The sequence below is a fragment of the Lichenostomus cassidix genome, chromosome 25, assembly GCF_008360975.1.
Source record: "Lichenostomus cassidix isolate B80296 chromosome 25, HeHo_3.0, whole genome shotgun sequence".
Taxonomy (NCBI): Eukaryota; Metazoa; Chordata; class Aves; order Passeriformes; family Meliphagidae; genus Lichenostomus; species Lichenostomus cassidix.
In genome coordinates, this window is record NC_139505.1 from 2,204,077 (window position 1) to 2,229,610 (window position 25,534).

General features: G+C 59.9%; 4 protein-coding genes across 7 annotated transcripts; 2 read left to right on the forward strand and 2 right to left on the reverse strand.

Moving 5' to 3' along the window:
* Window positions 1-624: 624 nt before the first annotated feature.
* On the forward strand, window positions 625-4,273 carry MLLT11 (MLLT11 transcription factor 7 cofactor). The gene is made up of 2 exons (XM_085082401.1): window positions 625-1,057; window positions 2,547-4,273. Exon 2 carries the CDS (start codon window positions 2,554-2,556, stop codon window positions 2,812-2,814), a length of 261 nt encoding a protein of 86 aa, XP_084938527.1. The 5' UTR covers window positions 625-1,057; window positions 2,547-2,553; the 3' UTR covers window positions 2,815-4,273.
* Window positions 4,274-10,453: 6,180 nt separating this feature from the next.
* Window positions 10,454-17,846, reverse strand: SEMA6C (semaphorin 6C). Of its 3 annotated transcripts, XM_085082342.1 has the most exons (18): window positions 17,195-17,846; window positions 16,425-16,591; window positions 16,236-16,350; window positions 15,927-15,984; window positions 15,769-15,825; window positions 15,549-15,650; window positions 15,239-15,329; window positions 15,041-15,163; window positions 14,658-14,746; window positions 14,194-14,411; window positions 13,853-13,978; window positions 13,624-13,779; window positions 13,135-13,371; window positions 12,740-12,886; window positions 12,358-12,435; window positions 12,210-12,265; window positions 11,953-12,000; window positions 10,454-11,694 (listed from the first exon to the last, which is right to left on the reverse strand). In XM_085082342.1, the coding sequence occupies exons 2-18, from the start codon at window positions 16,531-16,533 to the stop codon at window positions 10,907-10,909; spliced, it is 2,598 nt and encodes an 865-aa protein (XP_084938468.1). In that variant the 5' UTR covers window positions 16,534-16,591; window positions 17,195-17,846; the 3' UTR covers window positions 10,454-10,906. The 3 variants fall into 3 exon arrangements, with proteins under 3 accessions (XP_084938468.1, XP_084938469.1, XP_084938470.1); XM_085082343.1 differs by lacking the exons at window positions 15,041-15,163; window positions 17,195-17,846 and having other exon boundaries at window positions 16,425-17,089; XM_085082344.1 differs by lacking the exons at window positions 12,740-12,886; window positions 17,195-17,846 and having other exon boundaries at window positions 16,425-17,089.
* A 399-nt stretch (window positions 17,847-18,245) lies between these two features.
* Window positions 18,246-20,190, forward strand: NUDT17 (nudix hydrolase 17). Its single transcript, XM_085082383.1, has 8 exons — window positions 18,246-18,404; window positions 18,663-18,785; window positions 18,877-19,048; window positions 19,151-19,176; window positions 19,268-19,360; window positions 19,448-19,546; window positions 19,755-19,903; window positions 20,010-20,190. The coding sequence occupies exons 1-8, from the start codon at window positions 18,336-18,338 to the stop codon at window positions 20,173-20,175; spliced, it is 897 nt and encodes a 298-aa protein (XP_084938509.1). The 5' UTR covers window positions 18,246-18,335; the 3' UTR covers window positions 20,176-20,190.
* Window positions 20,191-20,376: 186 nt separating this feature from the next.
* Window positions 20,377-25,533, reverse strand: ANKRD35 (ankyrin repeat domain 35). 2 transcript variants are annotated; one of them, XM_085082337.1, is made up of 12 exons: window positions 25,168-25,533; window positions 24,149-24,279; window positions 23,978-24,066; window positions 23,646-23,710; window positions 23,319-23,376; window positions 23,161-23,231; window positions 22,978-23,084; window positions 22,651-22,796; window positions 21,287-22,557; window positions 20,760-20,849; window positions 20,580-20,645; window positions 20,377-20,473 (listed from the first exon to the last, which is right to left on the reverse strand). In XM_085082337.1, the coding sequence occupies exons 1-12, from the start codon at window positions 25,525-25,527 to the stop codon at window positions 20,396-20,398; spliced, it is 2,532 nt and encodes an 843-aa protein (XP_084938463.1). In that variant the 5' UTR covers window positions 25,528-25,533; the 3' UTR covers window positions 20,377-20,395. The 2 variants fall into 2 exon arrangements, with proteins under 2 accessions (XP_084938463.1, XP_084938462.1); XM_085082336.1 differs by having other exon boundaries at window positions 24,149-25,533.
* Between the last annotated feature and the right edge of the window lies 1 nt (window position 25,534).

A 25,534-nucleotide genomic window follows, 5' to 3' on the forward strand; every position in this document is an offset into this window, starting at 1 on the left:
AGCTGAGACTGAGGTTTATTTTGAAGCAGGGAACATGGGATCCTCTTGGCCCATGACAGCCCGAGGAGGAGGAAGAGGAGGCAGAGGAGGCAGAAATAGCCTGGCTGAAAGCCGAGCACTGGCAGAACTGCTTGGCAGCATCAGAAATGAGCTGCACACAGGAACCAGGGAGGAAAAGGGATTGAAAAAACCCTAAAGCCCCAAAGGAATGTTGATTTTGGGCAAAGCCCAGGGAGAGGAGGGTGAGGGCTGCCCTCAGCCTCTCAGATGCATGGATCTGGCCTGTGCCCCCTAAAAAAGAGAGTTTGGGGTGTCAGTGGTGCTGGGGCAGGGAGATTCCCTGCTCTGAGGGGTCACATTGGAGTTTTCTATGCTGCCCCTCTGACATTGCATCAGCCGTAGGGGGAAGTGGGGGGTGAGATGCCCCACCCTGGTGAGATGCCCCCCCAGCAGTGATGCCAGTTTTGGGTGTCTCCTATTTCTAGCTCCACGTCTGGCTTCAGCCACAAAGCTGGGATATTTTTGCCATGTGGCCTCAGGACCAAATACCTTCAGTCTCGGGATTAAAAAAAAAAAAGAAAAAAAAAAAAACCTCAGGTGTTTTTGAACCAAATCTCCCTGTGTTTGACCAGCATAGTGCCCTCCCAAGGTTTGGGGTACCGCAGCACCCCGTATCTTCACATGCAGGTAAAAGAAATATTTCCCAGCTCCATGCAGCCTGAAAATGCTCTGTTATTCCCCTCAAAACGGAGCTGAAGGCTTCAGGAGTGAATCGGCAGTTGCTGCAGGTTTAATATATCCTCGTCTTAGGGGGTCCAGCGCGCAGGATCCCCCCCGCGCCTCCGCCCCTGCCGTCCTCCCCCTCCCTGGCGCGGGTGGGAGCCGCTGACTCATCTGCCATCATCATCCTCCCCCCACGAGGAAGGGCAATTCGAGGGGCTGCATTGCAGACCCAGCCGCTCCAGCAGACAAAAGCGACGCTGCAACGCCCGCGGCTTCCCGGCACAAAGAGCCCGGCCAGCATCGAGCTCAGCCCGCAGCCGTCCTCCCTCCACAGGTAAGGGATGCAAGCCGGGGAGGACGCATAGCGAGAGGATGCTTTTCATTTTGGAAGAGATTTGGGTGGAGGGGTTGTTGGAATTTTTTTTTTTTTTTTGAGGGGGGAAATAAGCCACAAACAGTGGGGATTGAGTGGATAAAGATGTTTTTTGCTTCCATAGGATGAGCAGACCACAATGATCCTGTGGGAAATGCTCTTTTTTAGGAGTGACATGCGACACAGGAGGGTTTTTCCTCCGACCTCAATTCACATTTACTGGATACTTGATTATTTTACTTGTCACTAAACTCTCTTTTCCCCTCTCTTGTCACTAAACTCCATTTTTTCACCCTTTGAAGCCTAAAACTCCCTGTCCGCAACACCCATCACCATTAATAATTCTCTGCTGTTGTGCAGCAAAAAAACCCATGGATAGATCCCTGGGGATGGACACCCCGGGAAAAATTCCCTGAGAAGAGACTATTTTATTTTAAAGTCCTGTGGCTCAATTTACCCTGAGGGGGTGACACAGGAGCCTTTCATAGCCTCTGAGTGACATCCAGAACCTTAAATTTAGCAGCTGATCAGCCCTCCTCGCACAGTCAGGGCACAATCCAAAGTATGCCTGAATCATCCTTGAGAATTCTGATTTCCAAGATGTAACACAGGGGAATCAGTGGGAAAATGAGGATGTTTTGGGTTAGTCTGTTTTTCCCCCCCTCCGATGCCAAACGAGGAGGTTAATGACATAATCCTGCCGGGGAGAAGCTAGGCAGTGACTCAGCTTCTGCCGCGGAAGACGCTGATCCACGGAAGATGCTGATCCACGTCTTGTCCTGCTCCTTCCCAGTTTTTGGTGGATCGGGGTGGGGCTGCAGGGGGAATTCTGCAGCAGGCATGGATGGATGGCACGGCAGGGATGGGTGGGGTGTGGTGGGAATGCCGGGCGAGGCTCCTTCCAGCTCTTTCTAGAGGGTTCGGCCATGGGAGGGAGGGAGGGGTGGGGTGGGATCAGGGGAGGGGGCTGCACAGGGACCCCCCCTCACTGCCCACTCCGCAGGGATTCGGCACAGGGAAAGGAAGATACTTGTGTGCAGATCATTTGGATGCTGCTGTCCCACCTCTGCTCCCCAGTGCTGACAGGATGGATTTCAGGAGAAGTTGGGAAGGGGATAATTCCCACCCTGTCCTTCCCTCCCATGCTGTTTGGATGGGGAAACTGAGGCACGGGGTGATAGGTTCCTTGGGCCCTCTCCAAATTACGGTGTTGAGAAGGGCTGTGCCCAAGGCTGTGGATAAAACTCTGGCAGAGCTCAAGCCTGTAGTTAAGACTCAGCCTACAGTCAAGCCTCCCACCCTCTCCTACCCCATCAACTCCTTTTTGGGGGTTATCCTGCAGGATTTGGTCAACATGGCAACACCTGAGATTTTTGACCATTTTGGGGCAACTCCTGTGTCTTTGGTAGAGCTTTTCTCTTCCTCTTCTTTCCCCTCACCCCTTCCACAGCCTGAAAATGCTGGACACCATCAGCAGCCAGTACGATTCCTTCATCTACTGGAGGATGCCGATCCCGCGGCTGGACGTGGCGGAGCTGGAGGGGCTGGGGCTCGGAGACATGGCCCTCTACAAGCCCAAGGGAGGGCTGGGCAAGCTCGGGGACCGGGACAGCCAGGACCTCTCCCAGGAAGAGGACAGTCTGCTGCAGTTCAACAGCTTTAACTTCTGGCGAGCTCCCATCGCCAGCATCAGCTCCTTAGATTTCGATTTAATTTGAAGCCCTTCCTGCCCCTCCTCACCCCCCTGCTCTCTCCCTTTCCGCCAGGCATGCCAGGATTTGGTTTTGTTGTCAGTTTGGAGGTTGTTGGGTTGGGTTTTCGTTTTTGTTTCTGGGCAGTTTTGCCATTGCTAATTCACTCAGCAGTTCGCCGTGGCCTTGATGGTGATGGGCTCCCCGAAAATCTCCAACCCCTCTCCACCTTCTCCCCTTTCCCTCCCGGAATCACAGCGGTTCAAGTGGGGGGTAACAGCACGGGGGGCAAACACGAGGGGAGGAGGCAGAAGCACCCCCCTGTTGCCCTTTTCTGCTGCCAGAGGGTGTGGGAGATGTCCCCATGTCAGTGTGACCGTGGTTGTCCCCACATGCTCTGTGTGACAATTTTTCTGCTCATTTCTTGTGCTTTTTTAAGAAACTTATTTGTGCAAATGGGGCGCCGGAGGAGCAATGGGAATCGCTCTCGTTTTGCAGAAAGCATCGACCCTCTGTGCTCCCCTGGCCCAATTTCTGAAAAATCCACTTCATCCCTTAACCTTCCCCTCAGGAATGCAAGGTGGAAGAGGCAGGGATGTGCCCAGGATATCCGTACAAACCTTTTTCTTGAGAAAAATAATCACTTTGAGCCTTGTGGTGTGAGCCCAAGCAGAAAAAAATATGTCCAGGAGGGTAAATACACATGGAAATGCTCTGACCTTGCTTGGTGGGATCAAGGCTGGGTGTTCATTGCCCCAAATTTGATTTTTTTCATCCTTCTTTTATGCGCCACATGGTTTATTCCCAGTGCAACTCCTGACTGGAACAGATGCTGGGTACATCGTGGGGTCTGGAAGGGTGACAGGGCAGAGCTGAAAGATAAGACGGAGAATTTAATTTGATTTTACTCCCAAAGGAAAATGTTTCAGGTTTTCCACCCAGTTAATCAATCCCTTTAAAAACAACAACAAACAATGCTGCATTCACTCAAGTGGAAACCTTGAGTTTTCTTTGGGGAGATTTTCACCTGCTGAGGTTTATTTCTGAGCATCATCTCAAAATGGGGGGGAAAAAACCCAACCTGGAATAATTTTTGGCTTTTGAACAAGTTTTTTTCCCCCCCAAGATTGTTTTCTGGGATTGGTTTGTCTTCTTGAATGTGCTTTTTTTGGGTTTGATTGGGGTGAAGTGATGTGGAGCATCCCAAAATCATCCTGAGAGTTGGGGGGTACATGGCTGGGGGCAAGTGCCAGAAATAGGCTAAAATTGGGAAAAAATCTGCATTCTACTATGAAAATGGGATGCAGCTCTCATGTAATCTCCAGAAATAACCAAGTTTGCTGATTTTGAACCATCTGTGTAAAACTAGAGGTGAAAAATGTAAACTGTCCTCTGCAGAGCTGTTTGACTTCTGTGTTCCCAGCTGGGAAAACCTGCAGGAGAAGTATTTATTATGAAACTTTAAATAAAATCAGTTAAAAACATACACATTCCTGTAGACATGTAGACTGACATAAAGTTCTTTGGCACTAAATTGTCTTAAATCTCTTTACAGTGAGATGAGGACTGACCCCTGTGTCTTTGTACATGCTGTGGAGAACTTAAGCATGGAAAAACTAAGCCTAAAGGATTATTTTAAGCACATTAAGCATATTATTTACACTTCAGCTTTTCCAAGCCCCACAGAAAAACACTCCAGAGAAGAAAGAGACCCCTGAGTTTCAAATTTGCTTTTAAAAAGGGCATTTTGAACCAGTCAGGGGCTCCCAAGGGGGTAGCAAAGTGCGGAGAGGCGGGTTTGGCACCCTGAGGAGAGCTCAGTCCTAGACTAGAAGGCACTCAAAGGGGACAGATACACACAAACTACTGAAATACACACATATAAGTACAGATATATTTACACACGTTGATAAAACCCTTATAAAACCACCCATACCCTCACGCCTCAGCAAGCCACCGCCGCCATTTTATACTTGGCGCCAAAATGCCTCTGCCGGATCTATCTCCGGGGACGCATCACCGTCCGCCAACTCTGCTGATTAATAACCTTCCGACAGAGCCAAACACTCCCTGCCAAGCTTCTCCCGAAGGCCCCAGGGCACGAAGGACGATGGAGATAAGAACGAGAAACTCCCACATTCCCCACAGTTTCCGCTGCGGCAGAGCGATGGGAGGACCAGCCCGATCTTCCTCCGGTGCCTGGGGGACTCTTTTGCTGCCGGTCCTGTATCCTTACGCCGCCCCCCAGGCCCGCTGCCGGGGCCGCCATTTTGTGAGGCTGCGGCGGGAGGGGCGAGCAGGAGCGGGAAAGGGGCGGGAGAAGCCAAGGCGCGGGGCGGGGCGGGCTGAGCGCCGTGAGGGAAGGGCTGAGGGCGGCGGCGGAGCCCCGAGAGGGAAGGGCTGAGGGACCCTCTGGTAGGGGCGATCCTGGAGTGTGGGGTAGCCGGGACCTCCGTGAGGTGAACAGCTCAGCCACAGAGCAAATCGCGTCACCCACACTGTGGCTCCCACATCGCCCTTCATTCTTACACCGGGGCAAGTCGTCAATCTCTTCCTTTCAGCGCTAAACGCCAAAACCACCTTAGGTAAAGTCTTACGGGACCTCGAGTGTGAAAATCTTGGGAAAAAAACCCCGAGGATTGCTCACCAGTAGAGGGCAGATGGGTATTTAGGAAGGGAAAAGCGCTGAAATGTAGCCAAACACGCCCAACTACTGCTTCCTGCCCCAGAATGTTTTTAGCAGGGGAGGTAACGGAGGAGGATCCTACAATTGGTGTAAATAAAGGTGGTTCCAGTGTGAGTGGCTACTCACCGTGCTGAGCTGGGCTGTGGGTTTGCACCAGGGCCTGCTTCAAAAAGAGAAAAACAGATTTGGCTGATTGCAACAGAGGAATAATGAGAATTCCTGCCTGTGCCAAATCCTGAGCATGGAACTGTTTGCTTTGCTCTTTACTGCCAGTGTTGAGTGTTTTGCTTTGTATAATCGTTGAGTAAAGAAATTCCTGGATAAGCAGGTCTAAGGGATGTGTAGATTGCTCCTTATTTCTTCCATCCTATGTTAGATGGAAATAAGTAGGTTTCCCATTGTTTCTTGAGCCATATTTTGTCGGGGAAAACCCATTTAACTTGGTTCTGAGTGCAAATTCTTTTTCAGTAATCCCAATTTTTCTAATGACTCATAAAGTGAATCTGGTGTATTTGGGAAAACCCAACCTGTTTTTTCTTTGCAGTCTTGAGGCTACTGAAAAGTTTTGGGAAGCTTTTTGGCCTCATCCTGCAAACACTTCTGCATGTGAGTAATTCTTTGGTTAAGTGGGACTGTTTTCACCTGCCAACCCAAGTGTTCTATGAAATAAACCTGATAAACTTTCTAAATCTGGTAAAAAAGAGAAAAAATAGGTTGCAATGGTTAAATGAGAAGAACTTTAGGTAAACTTCCCTCTGTGTGCCTACAATCTGTTGATCTACGCCAGTGCTGAGGAACAGGATCTCTTTTTTTCCCCTTTTAAAGAGGAATTGTGGGTTCTCTGCACTGAGTTTGCGCCCATTTAGGTAATTTCCTGTCCCATTCTTACAGAGTCTGCATTGAATAGGAGCTACTATGGTCAATTGGAGGAAGAAACATTGTTTTGGGGTCTGAGAAGGCTTGTTTATCTCATTTCAGTCAATATCCCATTGCAGTGAGAGTGCTTTTCCCGTCACTGAACCCAAAAGGGTTGCCATATGTTGCCCTTGATGTGCTTTAACAGTTATTTTAAAAATAAATAATGAAAATGGAAGCCCACTGCTGCAGAAATGGATTAGCTTTAACATACAAACCAGGATAAATAGTTCAGAGTGAAATTGTCTCAAATGTTTCCTGTCCCCATGTTTTGAGGCCCTGATAACTTTTTTTTTCTTAGAGAAAGGTTTGTATTGTTTTTTAAAATCATCTTTTATGCTGTGTTTGACCTTTAATTAACTTTGGATTGAGGAATTTGATAAAGTGGAAGTTTATCTAATCCCTTCACTCTGCGATTCCGTTCTCTTCCCTGAAGCTAAGCATTTTTTTCTGGAGTCTAGAGATGAGTAATTTAAATTCTTGAAGCTGCTGGTGCCACACCACTGATTCCTTGACCTGTGGTGCTCAAGTGTTTTCCTCTCTGGCACCCAGCACAGGTCAGGTCCCAGTTTCCTGCTGGGAGCAGGATGCAGCCAAGGGAAGGGGCAGGGAAGGAAGCTGTGCAGAGCCAGGGCTGCTTAACTGCTGCCTCCAGCTCCAGGGGTTTTAATTTCTGTCCAGGTCCTTCTTAATGTGCACAAAATAAAATTATTAAGGCTGGAAAAGACCTCCAAGACTATCAATCCAAACTTCAAATGGTCTTGATTATCTTGGAGGTTTTTTGAACCTTCAAACCATGCTGGGTTTACCCTGAAAACTTTGTTTTGCTGAGCTGTAGTGGTGGTATTTTCTTACTCCTACTAAGATCTACTGTATTTCCACATTGTTTTCCATAATCCCAGGAGTCTCAAGCCACACATTCGAGTTTTCCCCTTCAGTTTCTATTCAAGGAAGAGAGAAGGAAACCCTGACTCTTTTCTCTGGTGTTTGCTTTATTTCCGAAGGCAAGAGGGAGGAAGCGGTGGAAGCAGAGGCTGTGGATTGTGCCATCGGAGTGCCAGTGTCCCCAGAGCCACCTCCCCCTGCCAGCCCCTTGTCCTCACCGGGCAGGGTGGGCAGCAAGGTGAGGAGCAGCCAGATTCAATTCCAAAAGGAATTCCAGCTGCTTGTCACCCTGTGGAGCTTGTGGGGACTGTGGGGTCAGGAGGGCTGAGTGTCCATGGGGCTCCTGTTGGCACCAGTGATTTGCTGGAATATTTTGGATTTTTCCTGAAAACCCAACACCCTCAGGAGAAGAAATGCCAAGTTGGCCGTTGTCTCTTTGGCAGTCGGGCAGAGACTATTCCTTTATTCTGTGGGGAACATCCCAATCTGGGAGTAAATCATCCAACTGATGAAACTTCAACCTGTTATTCCATAATTTATCTAAAACTTCATATTGTGCCATTAATATCAGCCTCAGTCCACCTTGTCCTCCCATTAAACTGCCTGGGGCACTGTAATCTCGTTATTTTATGAGACAGATACAAATGGTGTTCAGTAAAGCAGGGCACAGCTCCAGAACTCTGTTTTGTTTCCTCAAGGGATGTCATTCCCCAGCCTTGCCTACTACCGCCAATTCTTCCAGCGTGTCCCAGGGATACTCGATTATTTGGATTAACTTCGGGGCAGGAAAAGAGGATTAGGAAGCAGAGCTGCTCTTTAACGCGCGCACAGAGACGGGTTACATCAGTTCTGTCTGTTTACAGACTTGCCCTGCTGAAAAACAATTTTCTAAAGCTGTTAATTATTCTGAATTATTTGCCAAATTACTACAAATCATTCCTGGCTTGGGACCCACCAGGAAGACAAAGGGGGAACTGTTTAGGTGGCGCTACCTTCAGTCATTCACATGAGATTTCTCCTCCCTGCTTGGCCAAATTCTGCTTTCCCAAAGCAAAAACTCATGTTTACAGATTTAAAATATTTATTCTCTGGAAATTTGCAGCTCTTGCATGTGCCCAAAGCTACTTGGGAGCTTAGCAATAGGAATTATCCAGGAGAGCTTTCTATTCCTCTCCTTCACCCTGTCTGGGCTGGAAGTTCCATTACTGAGGCATCAAAATGATACTTTTTTTCCCTCATGTGTTTTTCTTTAAGATGCAAATTTTTGACTTTAGATTCTGTCAGCCCCGTTGGGGTGAAACACTTGGGTATTTCAGACTTGGAACTGTCTCATCCTAAGAGGGAAGGAGTGGAACAAAGTGTGGATGACTCCAAGGGACACAAGGTGGATACTCCTGGTTGTGCTGGGATTGGAGGGCTCTGCCAAAGCCCCTCAGAGCAGAGCTGAGCCCGGGGATCTCTCTGGAATTCTGGGGTTTTACTGGGATGATTTAGGATTTCCAGTAGGAGCTGGACATAATCCAAGTCTCAGTAATAAAGCAGGAATGACTCCTCATCCCTCTTTCAGGTGAAAAAACATTTTTCTCAGTTCCCTCCCAACTTTTCATCACTGATAACTCTTTATTTTCCTTGCACCTTAGTTCCACCTCCTTCCAACCTTTGAATTCCATCCAGGTGGGATCTAACCTACCTTCCACCCTTCCCTGTGCACTGTGGGAACACCAACCAGCCTGGATCCATCACCATGGGAAATGTCACCTGCTAATCCTGGTGTTTGTAAAGGAAAATTGCTCTTTTTTTCCTTTTTGGTTAAATCCAGGGCTGTTCCTGCAGACACCCCCCAGCCTCTGCATCCTGCCCTGCCAAAAAGTGCTTTGAAACCTTGGCCTGCAGAGATCTGAAGCTTTTCCACAAAATTCCAGCCAGCCAGGTGACCTGAGGGCTTATTTTGGGATGTCAATACCTGCATTGTTTGGAATGGGAAGAAATCCCACCATGCCAAAGCAGCTGGATTAGTGCTGAGCTGCCTGGGAATTCCAGCCTGAACCCAGACTTGTGCAAGGGCCTGCAAATCCCAGAGACCAGATCTGGAATGGCAACAAAAATATTCTTTTGGGGTGTTGCTTTAAACATTTTCAGGGGTGTGGAAGGGATTTTTCCCTTTTTTAACATGCAGCTGATCTTGTTACTGAAATATTCCTATTTTTTCCAGGCTTGGATAGTGCAGAGATCTGTGTAGGGACAGTGAGTTTGGGGTTTGGGGAGCAGGGAAGTGATGGAAGTACTTTATTACCATATAAATGGACACAATGTCAACTTTGGTTTTTACCATTTTGTCTGAAATTTGTGTTGTTGTTTGTAAGTTTGAAGAGTCTGGCAGCTGTGTTGTGCCTTCCCCACTGCCATGCTCGGTTTTTGCCATCCTTTTCCCCAAAACAGGTGATTTTGCAAAAAAATCCCTTCAGCTGGAATAAAAAACTTCCCCTTTGGAAGAGGAAATGAAAAATAAAAAGTACACGGGGCTCATGGGAGCTGGTCTGGGTTATTTTTTGAGGAAATAAAGCTGAGGATGTCACCTTTTAGAGGGGAATCCCTAATTTAATTTCTGGAAGTATCCGTGGGTCAGAGCTGACCAAAACCGAGAAGGATTTGATCTCTGCCTGGAATTCAAACCCGGCTGCATCCCCAGCTCTTCCACAGAAAAACACCAGAAGCCTTTTAAGCCAAAAGCAGCATTTTTTTGGTCAGTAAATTCCCTCCCACGGGAGCCCAGGCCGGGCTGTGCCGCGTCAGGGCTTTTCCTGCCCGCGCCACCTCCGGCCTCGTGCCATTCCCGAGCCTGGGCTGGAGAATCCTGTCTGTTTGCCCTCTCATTAGCACACTTTGGGGTTAATTAGCACGCTTTGGGGTTAATTGGACACGTGTTTCCCTCCTGGTCGCAGTAACCAGCTCTAAGCGGTTCTTTTATCCCAAATCGGTGCAAATCCAGTTGGGATGAGTGGAGGAGGCCATGGAAACCCCAACTGCATCCTCTGCAGACACCCACAAAGGGGGATAGCAAACCTGGGGAGTCAGGCTGAACGTGGGGTGCCCTCCTTCCACCCCCATCCCGTTCTTGGGGCCAAATCTGATTGTTTGATTAATCTGGACTTTTATCATGTTGTTTTGATCACTGAAGAAACTGGGGACAGATTACGTTACACTCATTTTTTGTTCTGTATTTTTTAATAAAATCCCGCGCCACTGTTGCAGTGCCCCGGGCCAGCCCTGGTCCTACACAGTAGGATGGGCTGAGCCATGTGTCCCCCTGTGCTGGTGTCCCCAAGGGGGGGTGACAGCAACTCCCATCCTCCCCAAACAGAAAATAAATTAGAAAGGATTAAAAAAAAGCAAAACCAGGGGGATTGGAGACATGGAACCTTGTCACACTCGTCTGGGGACATGGGGACCCCTGTCACCTCTGGGGGGTTCTGCTGGGAGACAGGGACCCCCATCAGCCTGCTGGGGGCCATCCTGGTGACATGGAGACCCTGACGGCTCGGCAGGGATCTGGGGCAGTGAGGAACCCTGCACCCCAGGGCAGGTGACAGCTCAAGGCCCCCCCGGCTGCAGTTGGGGTGTCCCGGGGGGGTCTCAGGGCCGCCCGGAGGCCGCGGGCAGCAGCAGCGGCTTGGGGAGCACGGGGGGCTTCATGGACAGGGAGCGCTCCAGGGCGCCGGGCCGGGGTCCCCAGGGTGTCCCCCCCGGTGTCCCCAGCGAGTGCATGCGGGTGAGGCCCCGCGCCGGCCCGGGGGGGCTCACGGGGATCCCCGCCAGCGAGTGGCTCTGCGCCAGCGGCCGCCGCGGCGCCGCGGGGCTGTCGGGGGGAACGTCCAGGCGCAGCGGCGCTCGGTCGTGGGGGGCGAAGGGGGGCCCGAGGCCCGCGGAGCGCGGCTGAACCCGGTTGGCGAAGGACCCATTTCCCGGGGGGGTCACGGGCCACCCCGAGCCCCCCGAGCCACCGTGCAGCCGCTGCAGCAGCTCCTCCCGGGACGCCTTGGCCGGGGGTCCCGGCCCGGGGGGCTCCGGGCAGCCCGCGGGACCCGGCGGGGCGGCGTGGCCTCGCCGGACCTCCCGTTCCCGGGGTGCCCGGGTGGGGGGTAGCGGGGTGGGCTCGGGGGTGGGCGGCTCGGGGCGCTCCTGCAGCTCCCCGACCCCTCCCTGGGGCGGCAGCGCGGGGTACAGGCGGGGGACGGGCGGCTGGGCCGGGGTCCGGGGGGCGCAGGGCGGCTCCGGGGGGGCCTTGGGGACGGCGGGGCGTTGGCAGCAGGTGACCACCAGCCCGGTGGCCAGGGCGCCCAGGACGAAGGCGCCCAGCACGCAGCCCACGAGCACCGGCACCGGCACTGTCGCCGCGGCCCCCGGCCCGGGGTGCCGCACCCCTGCGGGATCAGCTGTCAGCCCGGTGCCAGCGGGAGATCCAGACCTCCCCCGGTACCTCTCACACCCCTGGGGTCCCCCCTCCCAGAGCCCTCCTGTTCCTGGGCTCCTTCTCCCATTCCTGGGGTCCCCCTTGGTCCCTTTGGTCCTCCTTCATCCCTCTCCTGTTCCTGGGATCTCTCCTGCTCCTTGGGATCCCCCTCCCACTCCTCCTTTGTCCCCAGGGTCCCTCCCCAGGGTCCCCAGATAATGTCACTGACCGTGAGCCAGGTCCCTGTCCTCGTCACCATCCCCTGCAGCCGTTGCCCCTGTGAGAGCAGAGCGGGGTCAGGCCAGGCCCCACCATGTCCCCTGGAGCCACCCGTGTCCCCTTCATGTCCTCCACATCCTCCAGCACACCCACATGTGCCACCCCGGTGTCACCTTCGTGCCACCTACATCCCCCCGTGACCTCACGTCTCCAGAAATCCCCAAAAATTCCCATGTTCCCAGTGTCCCCCATGTGTCCCCACTTCACCTTGGCAGGTCCCACTGATCCCGAGGGATCCCTCCACGTCCTGCTGGAAGCCGCTCCTGGGGCACACAGAGGGGACATCACCCTCTGTCCCGGTGTTTCCCCGCACAGGACAGGGCCCCAGGAGGTCGGGGATGTGAGGGACACTCACGGAAGGTCCTTAGAGAAGGGGATGCAGCCCCTGGAGGGCAACCAGACACAGTAGGGGTCCCGGGCAGCCAGGCAGCTCCTGTGGGGACATGGGGATGGAGCTGCCATCGCATGTCGCTGTGTCCTTGAACATCCCTGTGCCCCTATGCTCCTGTGCCCCTGTCCCCTCCCATGCCCTTGTGCCCTTGAATACTTCCAGGACCTTGCACATCCCAGTGTCCCTGTGCCTTTGCACACTCCTGTGTCTTCATGCCCTTGCACACTCCCACTCTCTCACACACTCCCTTGCCTTTGCACATTCCCATTCCCCTGTGCATCCTCATTCTTTTGCACCCTCCATTCCCTCACACGCACCCCCCGTGCCCCCGCACAGCCCCGCTCACCCTCGGCAGGAGTCGTGGCGGCTGCAGCGGCTCAGGGGCAGCCGCACCAGGCACCCAGCGAAGGCCACGATGAGCTCCTGGCCCGGCAAGTGCAGCTCCAGCCCCAGCACCCGGCTGGGCACCCCGGCACCCCGCGGGCTCTGGCACCTGCACCCGACAGCACCCGGGGTCAGTGCAGCCCACCCTGGCACCCCCCAAACACCCACAGCACTCCCAGTGCCCAAACCCCCCCAACCGCCAGCACCCACAGTGCCCAGAAGGCCCCCCAGATCCCCCAAACACCCCCCAGCACCCCCAACCCCCCAGTGCCGCCAGCCCCCCAGCCCTCTCCAGCATCTACAAGCCCCCCAAGACCCCCAGACCCCAGCCCTGAGCAAGCCATGCCCACCCCTCACCGCTCGGGGTCGTAGAGGCTGATCTCCTCCAGCAGCAGTGTCTTGGTGCCACTGTCCCCACTGTCTCCTGGCTCTCGGGTGTCCCCCGGTGCCGGGGTGCCCCCGGAGGGCTGGGTGGCTTTGGGGCGCTGTGCAGCTGCCAGGACCTTCAGCACCCGCCCGTCCTCGGCGCCCAGGAACAGCACGGTCTGGTTCCCGCGGGGTCCCGCGCTCGTGTCCACGGCCAGCTGGGTCAGCCTGGGGCAGCGCACGGCCTCGCACACCCGGGCTGGGCTTTGAACACCCTTGCACGAGAGCTTCCCACACCCTCACGTGGCCCTACACGCCCTTTACAAGAGCCTTGCACGAGGACCTTTCCAACCCTGCAGGACCCCCACAACCAACTGCACACCCTGAACCTGAGCCACCCCTACCCCCAAGGCCACTGCATCCACGAGTTCATCCCATCCCCGAGGCCACCCTGTCCCCGAGGCCACCCTGTCCCCGCACCTGGTGCCAGTGTGGGTGAAGAGGGGCCGCCCGCCAGCGGGGCCCACGGCGCCGTGCAGCAGCGGGCGCTCCTTGGCGAACACCAGCGTCTCATCAGGGAAGTCCCCAGAGGTGACAACGCTGGCAGCAGGTCCCATTCCAGCACAACAGCCTGGCCTGCAGCACAGTTGGTGTGGGGATGTGGTCTCTGTGACCCCCCAGGGGTGTCCCGGTGTGGGGTGGGGGTTACCTGGGCTGAGGGACCCTGTCCTCGGGCACTGGGGTCCAGGTGGCCCCACGGGGTTCAGCGAAGGGACCCTCGAATGACTGCTCCACGTCTGCCAGGTAGAAGGCGCAGACAGCCGAGCCGGGGATGCTGCAGTGACAGCGGTGAGGGGACAGGATGGCCTTGGTTTGGCCAAGGCCCCACCATGTCCCAGTTTTGTCCCCATGCTGATCCATGTGCACTCTCCCTCTGTGTCCCCATGTCCCCATGGGCACGCCCCTCCCCATGTCCCCATGTCCATATGTGAATCCCTGCTCATGTCACCATCACCCTGTCCCCACGTCCCCATGTCCCCATGTCCCTGCCTGTTGGGTTGAGTGCCAAAGAGGGCGAGGACAGCAGGGCGCCCGTGCAAGGTCTGGGGGGGTGTCACAGCCTCCAGGACGTCGAAGTAGAAGACAGTGTCCCCAGGGACGGAGCACTGCAGCCGCACTTTCAGGAAGGATGTCCAGCGCCGCTCCAGCACCCTCGGGGACCCGCCGCGGTCATTGCGGCACACTCGGGCCACCCGTGCCACCAACACCTGCATGGGAGCCTGGGTCAGCAGCTGGACACCTGGGGTCAGCGGCTGGACACCCTCAGGGACCAGCAGACATTGGCACCTGGGCATCCCCAGGATCATCACTGTCCCCCAGGCACCTCAGGCTGGTACCCAGGGGTACCCACAGGCCTGACACCCCAGTGAGGAGCTCAGGAGTCTCCCCTGCCTTGACCCCAGGGTGGGGAACCCCTGGGTGACCCCCCTGGGCTCCCCCATCCCTGTGCCCACCTTCCCCAGGGCGCTGAGCTCCACTGCCACCTCCCTGAAGAAGAAGTAGACGTAGGGGCCATAGGGCAGCACCTGGACAAAGTGGGGTTCTGGGGGGCCAGAGGAGGTCAGAGCGACCATCAGCCCCTGCCACCTCCTGTCCCACACCCCTGTGCCCAGCCTCTCCCCTACACCCTGCCCCCCATGGTCCTGTACCCCCCGACTGCAGCCCTGCACCCCCTGACCCCATCCCCATATCCCCCTGCCCCCCTCTGCACATCCCCCCACACTTGTGCCCCCCAATCCCACACCCTTGTACCCCCATATCCCATCCCCACAAACCCCCCTACCCCTTCATCCCCACAGATCCCCCCTTACACCCCATAGCCCCCACTGTGGGGTACCCTGCAGCCAGCGGGAGCTGTATTTGAGGGTGCGCAGCGGGACCCTCCCAGGGCTCAGGCTGCGGTAGATCACGGCGTCACTCGCCTGGAAATCGGCCACCGTGGCTGAGTATAGGCTGCCATCTGCGGGGGGGACATGCTGGGTCACCCCTGTCCCCCCCAGCCACCCCCTTGTCCCCCCGCCCGCCCAGCACCCACCGACAAAGAGGGCGACGATGCTTTGCTTGGCGTCGAAGGGGCACCGGGCCTGACCACTGACCTCGTCACCCTGCTGTGCCAGGCTGCTCACCTGGGGGGGGACACGCCCCAAGGCCATGAGACCCCCCAAAACTCAGCACCCTCTCGTGCCATCCCCATCCCCAGCACGGACATGGCCAAGGGCCCTCACACTTGTCACAAATCTGGGAACTGCCCTGCCTGGGCTGAGACCCCCCCAGCTCATCACACCACCCCCCAGCAGCCTGTGAGCCCCCCTCACCCCTGGGCCCCCAACCCTGGGTCCCCCCACCTGGTAGATGCGGCACAGGGGGCTGAAGGCGTTGGTGCCACAGGCCAGGAGGGTCTCGGCGTCGCGGGGCACTAGCACCCGGATGTAGTTGTGACACTCGTCCTGTGCGGGAGGGACACGGGGGACCCCGGCGTCACCACCACCCCTTGTACCCCAAACTCCTGCATCCCAAATCATCCCACCCCAAAAAATCCCCCTCAACACCCCCTGCACCCCTCACCTGCCGCCGGCCCCGCATGGCGCAGTTCTCCCTGTCCTGCGTCTCCCAGGTGAGGTGCTGCCAGGTGACACGGGTGGTCACGGGGTGTGGGTGGGCACGGGGACGCTTCCCCTGTGTGTCCCCCATGTCCCCAGGGACGCTGCTCCTGTCCCCCTTACCCGCTCCGGGTACAGCGTCCCCTTGTCCTGCCCCAGGTCGAAGGCGTAGATGTGGTCCCTGGGGGGAGGGGGTGAGTGTGCAAGGGGTACACGGATGTGCAAGGGGACACGGGGACACGCCAGTCACACGCACAGGGGACTGCAGGGTCACGCACGGGGCACGGGAGGGAACGGGGGGGCACGAGCAGTGACAAGGGTGTTCAAGTGTGCCAATCGCACAGGTTAGTATGCTCACGCACACACACGGCAGACACAGGGGAGCCTGTTCGGGCACACACGAGTGTGCACCGGCAGCCCGGCCGCGCTCACCGGGCAGCCACGAACAGCGTCCCGTTGAGGCGCAGCATCCGCTGGAAGTCGAGGCCGAGCCGCGCCGTGCCGTTGTCCCCCCGGAGGCCTCGAAAGCGCGGGTAGGTGGCGGTGGCTGCGGACCGGGAGGACACGGTGACACCCCGGCAGCCCCCGAGCCCCGCGGCCGCCCCCCGGAGCCCCGCTCACCTGCCAGCCCCACGGTGCTGCGAGTCACCAGGTCCCGCGGGAAGGACTGCGCGGGGGCCCCGGCGAGGAGGAGGAGGAGGAGGACGAAGGGCAGCGGGACCCCCGGCATCGCGGGTGGGGCTGAGGGCGACCCCCCCGCCCCGCCCCGGGCTGCGAGCGGGGGGAAACTGAGGCGATGGGGGGTGGAGTGGGGACAGTGTGGGGACAGTGCTCCCAGTGCCCCTTTCCACTGTGCCCAGTCTTCTCCTTCCACTGGTCCCCACTACCCCCCCCAGTGTCCCCAGTGCCCCTGCTCCTGTCCCAAAGTCCCCAGGACCCTCGTCCCAGAGCTCCCAGTGCTCCGGGAGGTGCTGCCGGCAGTGCCAGGACACTTCCCCCAGCACAGGAGTGTGGCCGCAGTGCCCCGTTGTGCCGCACCCACCCGCACCCGCCCCAGCACCCCAAAACACCCCCCGACACCCCGACACTGTTCCCACAGCACCGCAAGTACCTCACAACACTCCAACACCCCCATGACACACTCACAACACTCAGCGTCCCACCCAAACCCCTAAAACACCCCAAAACCACCCTAAACCCACTCTGTCCCTACAGTCCATCGCGTCCCGTACAGCACCCGACACACCCCCTGCCCCAACAGCCCACCTACCCCAAAACCACCCCAAAACAACCCGGCACTAACGCTCCCCCGACCCCCGACAGCACCTCACCCACCCCCTACCCCAACATCCCCCAACCCCCGCCCCTCCCGACCCCTCGGCGCTCGGTACCGGCTCCTCTCCCCGCTCGGTCCCGAGCGGCTCCGCCCCGGAACGGGCCGGGACCGGGCACCGGCCGGAGCGGGGCCGGGGGCGGGACCGGAGACCCCCGTGGGACTCCACAGCCCCCGCCGTGGGACTCCACAGCCCCCGCAGCGGAACCCCCCCGCGGCCACCCTATAGATAGGCGTTAATCCCCGTTAATGAGATGATCCTCATTAACTGCCGAGGGATGGGGGGGGGGTTTGCACGCGCGTGTGCGCGGGCACGGCTGTGACACCCCCCTCCCCCTTGTCTGTGCGCGCGCGCGCGCTCCCGCGCGCAACTGTCGGCGCGCGAGAGAGAGCGCGCACACGCGCGGAGACCCCTCGCACACGTCTGTGCGGTGCGGCAGCCACCCGCGTGTCCCCCTCGCTCCCCAGAGGGGGGACCTGTCACCTGCACCATCGTGTGGCCACTTGCACGCGCATGTGGGGACCGAGAGCTACTGGGAGTTACTGGGACATACTGGGAGCATTGAGCTGTCCCCGATGTCCCGCTCAGGCTCTGCTCTCCAAGTGTCACCAAGCTGCTCCGGGGGGCAGAGGGGGCCTTGGTGACATGTCGGGGGTGGAGGACGCTGGGGACACCCCTGAGACTCGGGGGGTCCCGGGGGGTCCCCAGGGGGCGGGCACAGGGTGACATCTGGTGGCTTCACCAGGAATGGCACCCTTCGGGGACGGCGGGGAGAGGATGTCCCCGTGCCGGTGGTGGCGGTCCTGGGGACACAACGGTGTCCCCGGGGTGTTGGTCGTGTCCCTGAGGGGTGGCAGCATCCCCGGGGGTGGCCACATCCGCGGCAGGCAACAGTGTCACCAAGGGGGAGCACAGAGGACATGGACACACACAGGACATAGGGGGACACACAGGACATGGGAACACAGTGGACATGCACGAGAAACGGGGACGCACAGGACACCCTGAGATACACACAGGACACACACAGGACACACACAGGACACGGGGGACACAGAACTGTCGCCGCTCTCCCGTAACCGCCCGAGAGTGACGCCGTTTCCGGCGGCCCCGCCAGGGGGCGCGATCGCGGGCCGGGCTGAGGCTCCGCCCCCGGAAGGATCGGCCCCGCCCCCTCCAGGAGGCCCCGCCCCCGGCCATGGCAGGCGCGCGCGTGCTCGTGCACGTGCGGCGGGGGGGTGCGGGGGCGGCGGCGGCGTTCGGGCAGGTCCGGGGACAATGGGGACAATGGGGACAATGGGGATAATGGGGGGACTGGGGACACTGGGGACAATGGGGGAGGAGAATGAAGGGAGGGGGTGTGGCCAGTCGCGGTGCGGTGACAACGGCCGTGGTGTCCCTGCGGCCATCGCGGTGCGGTGACAACGGCCGTTATGTCCCCGTGGCCATCGGGGTGCTGTGACAGTGGCTGTGGTGTCCCCGTGGCTATCGCGGTGCGGTGACAGTGGCCGCGCTGTCCCTGCAGAGTGTCACCAGCGTGTTCTGCTCGGCGCACACGGATGTGGCTCCGGTGAGCTGCGGACTGGAGCGCGGCCACTTCCTCATCTCTGATGTCCCCTTCCCCGGCTCCGCCGTCACCGTCCTCAAGGTGCGCGGGGCCACCAGCCCCCGTGTCCCCCTGGGTGCCACCGCTTCCCCCCAGGGAGCCATCGCACCCCTGACGTCCCCTGTCCCCGCAGAGACCCCCGTTCTGCCCCGCCAAGCTGGGGGGGGCTGCTTCGGGGGACCAAGGGGGACACTCGGGGGTGTCTGCGGCAGTGGCCGTGTTGCTGGAGGCCACTTGCGGCCACGTCCTGCTGACCCGCCGAGCCACGACCCTGCGCCATTTCCCCAACGTCTGGGTGCCACCAGGTGAGTGCAGGACAGGGGACAGGGGCTCTGGGGTCCCCTGACCCCTCACTCAGGTGGGGACAGGTGTTCTGGGGTCCCCTGACCCCCCGTCCCTCCTGACAGGTGGGCACGTGGAGCCGGGAGAGGAGGTGAGGGACACTGTGGGGACACCGTGGGGACAACAGGGGGTGCCGGGTGAGCGCAGGGACACAGGAGTCCCCTGACACCCCTAACTCCCAGCTGGTGGCCGCGGGGCTGCGGGAACTGGCCGAGGAGACAGGGCTGCACCTGGAGCCTGGGACCTTCTCCTGGCGCCTGCTCGGCCTCTGGGAGGTAACGACACCCCACATCCGGGGCGGGGCAGGGGGTGACACCCCCGGGTGTCCGCCCTGCCCCACGGGTCACCCCCTGTCCCCACAGTCCCTGTTCCCCCCCAGGCTGAGCTGGGGGCTACCGCGCTGCCACCACATCGTCGCCTACCTGGGGCTGCGCTCGGCTGAGCCCCGTGAGCACCTGCAGGTGGGGGACACTCCGAGGGGGTCACTTCGTGGGTGGGGGACCCTCTCGGTGTTGAAGTCCCTCTCTAGATGGGGGTGCCTCTGAGGGTGGGGGTCCCTTCATGGGTGGGGTGTCCCTCCCCTGGGGGTCCCTCCAAGGGTGGGGGTCCCTGTCGAGGTTGGGATCCCCCCTGTGGGGGTCACTCCCTCCACGGGGGGTCCATGCCCAGGCCCGGCTGTGTCCAAGCCCATGTGAGGTCAGCGCCGTGGCCTGGCTGGAGCCCCCTGTCCTGGAGGCCATCGCTGCCACTGAAGATGGAGCCGAGGGATCAATATCAGAATTAGGATCATTCCCCAGAGAGCTGCCAGCCACCGTGGGGTGAGATGCTCCCGACACCGATGGGGACAGGGACACGAGGCTGGAGAACACACGGGGCTGTCCAGCCTCCCCATGGCCTCATCCCTGATCCCATTCCCCATCCCAGGATCATGGAGCTGGGCACCAACGGCTTCCGGAGCTCCCAGATTCCCACCGGGATCCTCCTGCGCCAGGCTCCATCCCACGGCCCCGACCTGGAGCGTGTCAGCACCGGCACCAAATTCGCGCTGGGCAGGTGGCAAGGGGCGCCTGGCCAGAGGGGCTGGGAATAAAGCTCTTCCCCAGGATCTGAGTCCGTGTTGGAGCGGGATGACTGGGGATGTGGGGATCCTGGGAACGAGCTGGGGGTTCCCGTGGTTTAGGGTGGATTCCAAAGGAACGGAGCAGGGTATGGCCCCCCCACCCCGAGCTGTTGGGATGAGGACACGGAATGGGACACGGAATGGGACACGGAATGGGACACAGGCCACATGTGTGTCCCAATTTCCCAGTTTAATGCCATGGCCCTGCTCCTGCCTCGGCCCGCAGGATCCGCAGCAGTGCAGCGTGGACACCCTCGTCCATGAATCCCTGTGGAGGAGGGAACGAGGCTTTTCCCAGGATCCCATCCAGGTGCCCGGCACCCAAAACTGTGTCCCCCTCCCCAGATACCCCAGGCAGGTGTGGGGGGTCCCACCTGGGCAGCCTGGAGCAGGTGGCTCCGGTACACAGCCACGGTGTCCCTATGCTGCTTCTGCTGGACCTGGGGGGGACAGGCGGGATGAAGGTACTGGGTGACAGTGGGTGACAATGGGTGGCACAGGGGGTGGCAAAGATACAAAGGGTGACACGGTGTGACACCAGGCACTGTCCCTACCTCCAGCTGGAGCTGGAGCCGGGCGCTCCTGCCCCGCAGCCCCAACACCTCAGCCGAGAGCTTCTCCATCTCCGCCAGCAGCTGCTTCAGCTTGGGGGGGCAAAGTCAGGGGCAAATTTGGGGGACATGGGGAGGGTTGGGTGCTCCCAGCACCCCCCAGGACCCCCTTGATCCCTGTCAGCTCCCAGGGTCCCCCTCAGTTCCCCCATCACTCCCCAGGGTGCCCCTAGATGGGGCTGGGAGATGGAACGGGATGGGAGTGGGGATGGGAATGGAGGTAGTGATGGGAAGGGATGCAGATGATGGTGGGAACAATGGTGGGAAAAGGATGATGATGATGATGATGACGATGATGTTGATGATGGAAAGAGGACTGGGAAGGGGATGGGAAGGACGTGGGAATGGACATGGGAGGAAGAGGAACATGGAAAGGGGGCAGCAATGGGGACAAGGATGAGGAGAGGATGATGATGGGAATGGGATCTGTGCCGGGAAGGTCCCATCCCTGTTCCCAGCTCACCCCTCACCTTTACATCCTTGTCCCGGCAGGCGCGCTCCAGCCGAGCCGCGCGTTCCCGCAGCGCTCCCAGGCTGCTCTCCAGCCCCTCCGCCTTGTCCCGCAGCTCCCGCAGCTCTCGCTCCCGCCCGACCAACCGCGCCTCCGCCGCCGCCGCCGCCTCCCGCCACCGCTCCACCTCCGACCCCGGCGGCTCCGGTGGGACATCGGCGGTGCCTGGCCCGTGCTCTGGGCCCTGCGGCACCTCGGCACCCACCGCCTCTCCCGGTTCTTCCAGCATCCCTCCCTCCCCGTCGCTCCGGGGGGTTTCTCCGGCTTCTCCCTCCATCTCCGTGATGAGCTGCAGGGCCTCATGCTGGGATCGCACCAGGGCGTCCAGCCGCCGGTGCAGATCCCGGAGAATTCCTGCCCCGGCGTCGCCGCCCGCCTCCCGCACCCGCGCGCCCACCCCGTCCCGCAGCGCCCGCAGCTCCCGGCGCAGCCGCCAGGCCTCGTCCCGCTTCCCGGGATCGCGCAGCTCCCGCAGCTCCTGCTGCAGCCTCTCCCGCTCCCGGCCCAGCCGCGCCAGCTCCACCAGGAGCTTCCCGTTGCCCTCCCGCAGCTCCAGCAGCTCATTCTCCATCCTTCCGCCCTCCCTCGGGATCTCCTCCCGGCTCTTCCCGCCTGGAGCCGGCTCCGTGCCGTTCACCGCGCACCGGCACGCTGCCGCCGGCTCCCGACGGAGCTTTTCCAGGAGGATTTGGGATCCCTGGAGCATCCTGGCATGGATCTGGTCCTGGTGGTCCAGCGCCTGCTCCAGCCCTGCCGCCAGCTGCTCCCAGGCAGCCGCGATCCGACCCACGGCCTCGGCCCGGCGGGAATTCTCTGCTTCCCGACGCAGCTCCTGGCTCCGGGAGAAGGCGCCGACCTTCGCTTCCCGCATTTTGGCGCACTCCTCTCCCAGCCAGACCAGGAACGGAATCAGCGCTGGAGCCTCGGTGTTGCTGTGTCCTCCTTCCCACTCTCCATCCCTCGTCCTCTTCCTCAGCTCCGCCACTCTCCGAGCCAGGAGCTCCAGACAGGCTCCGTCATCCTCCTCCTCCTCCTCATCCTCACCCGCGTCCCGTCCCGGCAGGAGCCTCACGAGCTCCCGCAGCCGCCGCCGGGTGCCCTCGGCAGCTTCCTCCAGCCGCCGGCATTCCAGAGTCTTCCTCACCAGCTCTTCCTGCAGCCGCCGAGCAGCCCGTCTGTCCTCGTCCTCCTCCTCCTCTCCCTGGATTCCCACCTGTCCAGCACCATTCTCTGATGGAGGCAAAAAACCAATCCAGTTTTCCCAATTTTCCCCCATTTTTTCCAATTTCGCCCATTTTCTTGGGGGGCTCCAGGGGGTCTCACCTTTTCCCCCGCAGTGTGGGACCCTCCAGAGAGCCCAGCTCGGGGCCTTCCCGGTGACATTCCCAGTGTCCTTGTCCCCCTCGTGTCTCTGCAGCAGTTCTGCTGCTTCCAGGCTGCCGTGAGCCAGCGCCAGCTCCAGCGCCGTCCTGAGCCAGGGACAGGGGACATGGGTGGTATGGAGGGACACGGGGACACGAGGAAATGGTGACCAATGGCATGGGATGGCACCGTGATACAGTGACACGGTGGCACAGTGACACCCTTGGGGACATCATGGACCAGTGTCCTCAGGGCATCCAAGTGTCTCCATTGTCCCCTGTCACCCACCTGCCGTCCCTGTCGGCCAGCCTGGGCTCAGCCCCACGCCGCAGGAGTTGGGCACAAACTGCCACATGGTTCCCCTGCGCTGCCAGCATCAGAGGGGTCTGGCCGTGCTGGGGGAACACACAGGGTGACCATCAGCCCTTGCTGTCCCCTGTCACCCCCTGCTGTCCACCTGTCCCCACTCACAATGTCGGGGACATCCAGTGGGGCCTCATGGTCGCAGAGCAGGAGGACACTGGAGGCACAGCCTGAGGAAGCTGTGGGGAGGTTGTGTCACTGCGGGAGTTCTGGGGGACCTCTGATGTCCCCCGTGTCCCAGGGGTGTCCCCGTGTCCCCCCCTCACCTGCCCAGTGCAGCGGAGTCCGGTCCTGCCTGTCCACATGGCGCTCGTTGGCTCCATGCTGGGGGGACAGTGGGAAGGAGCCCCAGGATGAGAACGGCATCTCACCCTATCCCAGCCCTCCTCCCATCCTCATCCTAATTCCTGTCCTTGTTCCCTGTCCTTGTCCCCATCCTTATCCCCATCTCCATCCCGACCTCCATCCTCATCCTCCTCTGCATATTAGTGTCCTTATCCCTATCTCCATCCTGATCTCCATCCCTGTTTTCACCCTCATCCCATTCCCATTCCCATTCCCATTCCCATTCCCATTCCCATCCCGCTCCGTACCTGCAGCAGCACCTTCACACACTGGGGCTGGCAGGCGATGGTGGCCAAGTGCAGGGCGGTGCTGCCTGCGGGGACCGAGGTGGGCTCTGGGGACACCCCCGGGGGACAGCCCTGCCCCAGGGGACACCCCCAGGGGACATCCTGCCCCATTAGGGAACACACCCCCTCCTTCGGGACACTCCCAGGTGACATCTCTCCTTGGGGACACTCCCCAGGGTGTTCCCGAGGATCCTTGCCCTGGGGTGCGGGTCTGGACCCCTCCAAAGGGGACAAGAGGACGTGGCTGGGTGTCCCCAAGGTGTCCCCAAGGTGTCCCCAGTGTCCCCACCTACCGTCATCGTTCCTCTCGTTGACGGGGGCTCCGTGCTCCAGCAGCAGCGTCAGGCACTCGGTGAGACCCTCGGCTGCAGCCAGGTGGAGCCTGGGGGGCAGGAGGTGGCCGTGACCCGTGCCGCCCCCCCCAGGACCACCCGCGACCCCCGTGTCCCCCCGAGGTGACATACGCGGACTGTCCCCTGGCGTTGAGCTTGGCGGGGCGGGCGGCCTTGCGGGCAGCCAGGGAGGCCACCCGAGCCACATCCCCGCGTGTCACCGCGTCCAGCAGCTTCTGGTCCTGCCGCGTCCAGCTCTCCATCTGCTGGGGTGGGATGGGACCCCAAAGCCCAGACAGGACCCCAAATGCAGTACAGAACCCCAAAGCCAGGAGAGGACCCCAAACCCCGGGACAGTCTCCCCCCGTGGGGTGCCCCCAACGTGTCTCCTGCCTCAGTTTCCCCACTCCTTGGGGGTTCCGTGAGGGATCCCCGCGGAGCCGGGAAGGGGCGGAGAGGCCGGAGCGTGTCCCGGCCTGTGCCCGCCCGGCTGGTTTGGCGAGTGCCACCGAGCCGGGCTGGGCTCCAGCGTGGCACCGGGCGGGGGTGGCACCGGCACCGGCACCGGCAGCAGGGACTGAGAGCAGGAACCGGGAACGGGAACAGGGACCAGGACTGAGAACAGGGGCCGAGACCAGGGTCTGGGAACGGGAACCGGGACTGGGAACAGGGACGGGCTGTGGGATTTGTGCAGGAACACGGCTGGGGTCAAGGGGATCGGGGCTGGGGGCGGGATTCGGGTCAGGATTTGGGCTGGGATTGGGGTTACATCTGGGATAGGGGCTGCGAATGAGGTTGGGCTTACAGGTGGCGTCGGGGCCAGCATCAGAACTGGGGTTGGGATCGGAATTGGGGCTGGGACAGGGATCGGAGCCAGGATCGGGTCCAGCGTTGGGATTGGAATTGCATCTGGGAGCGAGGCTGGCGTCGGAGCTGGATTGGGGTCGGGACTGAGGCGGCATCGGGGCTGTCATTCGGGTCAGCCTCGGGATCGCAGCCAGCAGTGGGGCTGCGATCGGGAATGGGATCGCAGCCAGCAGTGAGGCTGCGATCGGGATTAGGATCGGGTTGGAATTGCAGCCGGCAGCGGGGCTGGGATCGGGATTGGGATCGCAGCCAGCGCGGTTCCCCCGTTCCCTGCCAGGACTCACCGTCACCTGCGAGCTGGAGCAGGAGAACATCCTCTTCATAGCCGAGACCCCCGGGACCCCCGCCCCCCCCGCCGCAGGAGCGCCCAGACCCCGCAGCCCCCTCGCTGCGGGACCCCCTGGATTCGCCGCTCCGGGGCTGCCGCGTCCTCCGCCCGCCCCGCCCCGCGCCCGGTCCCGCACCCGGCCCGGCGGGTCCGGCACCGCCCCGGGAGCGGCCCCGCCCTGCGGGTGCGCCCCAAACCCGGCCCATCGCCCCCCCGGCCGAGACCCCCGGCCGAGACCCCCCACACTCACCGCACTGATGACACCTCCCACCCACGCGGCAGGTCCCTGCCTCCCCCAGCCCCCCCTCCCCTTCATTTCGGCT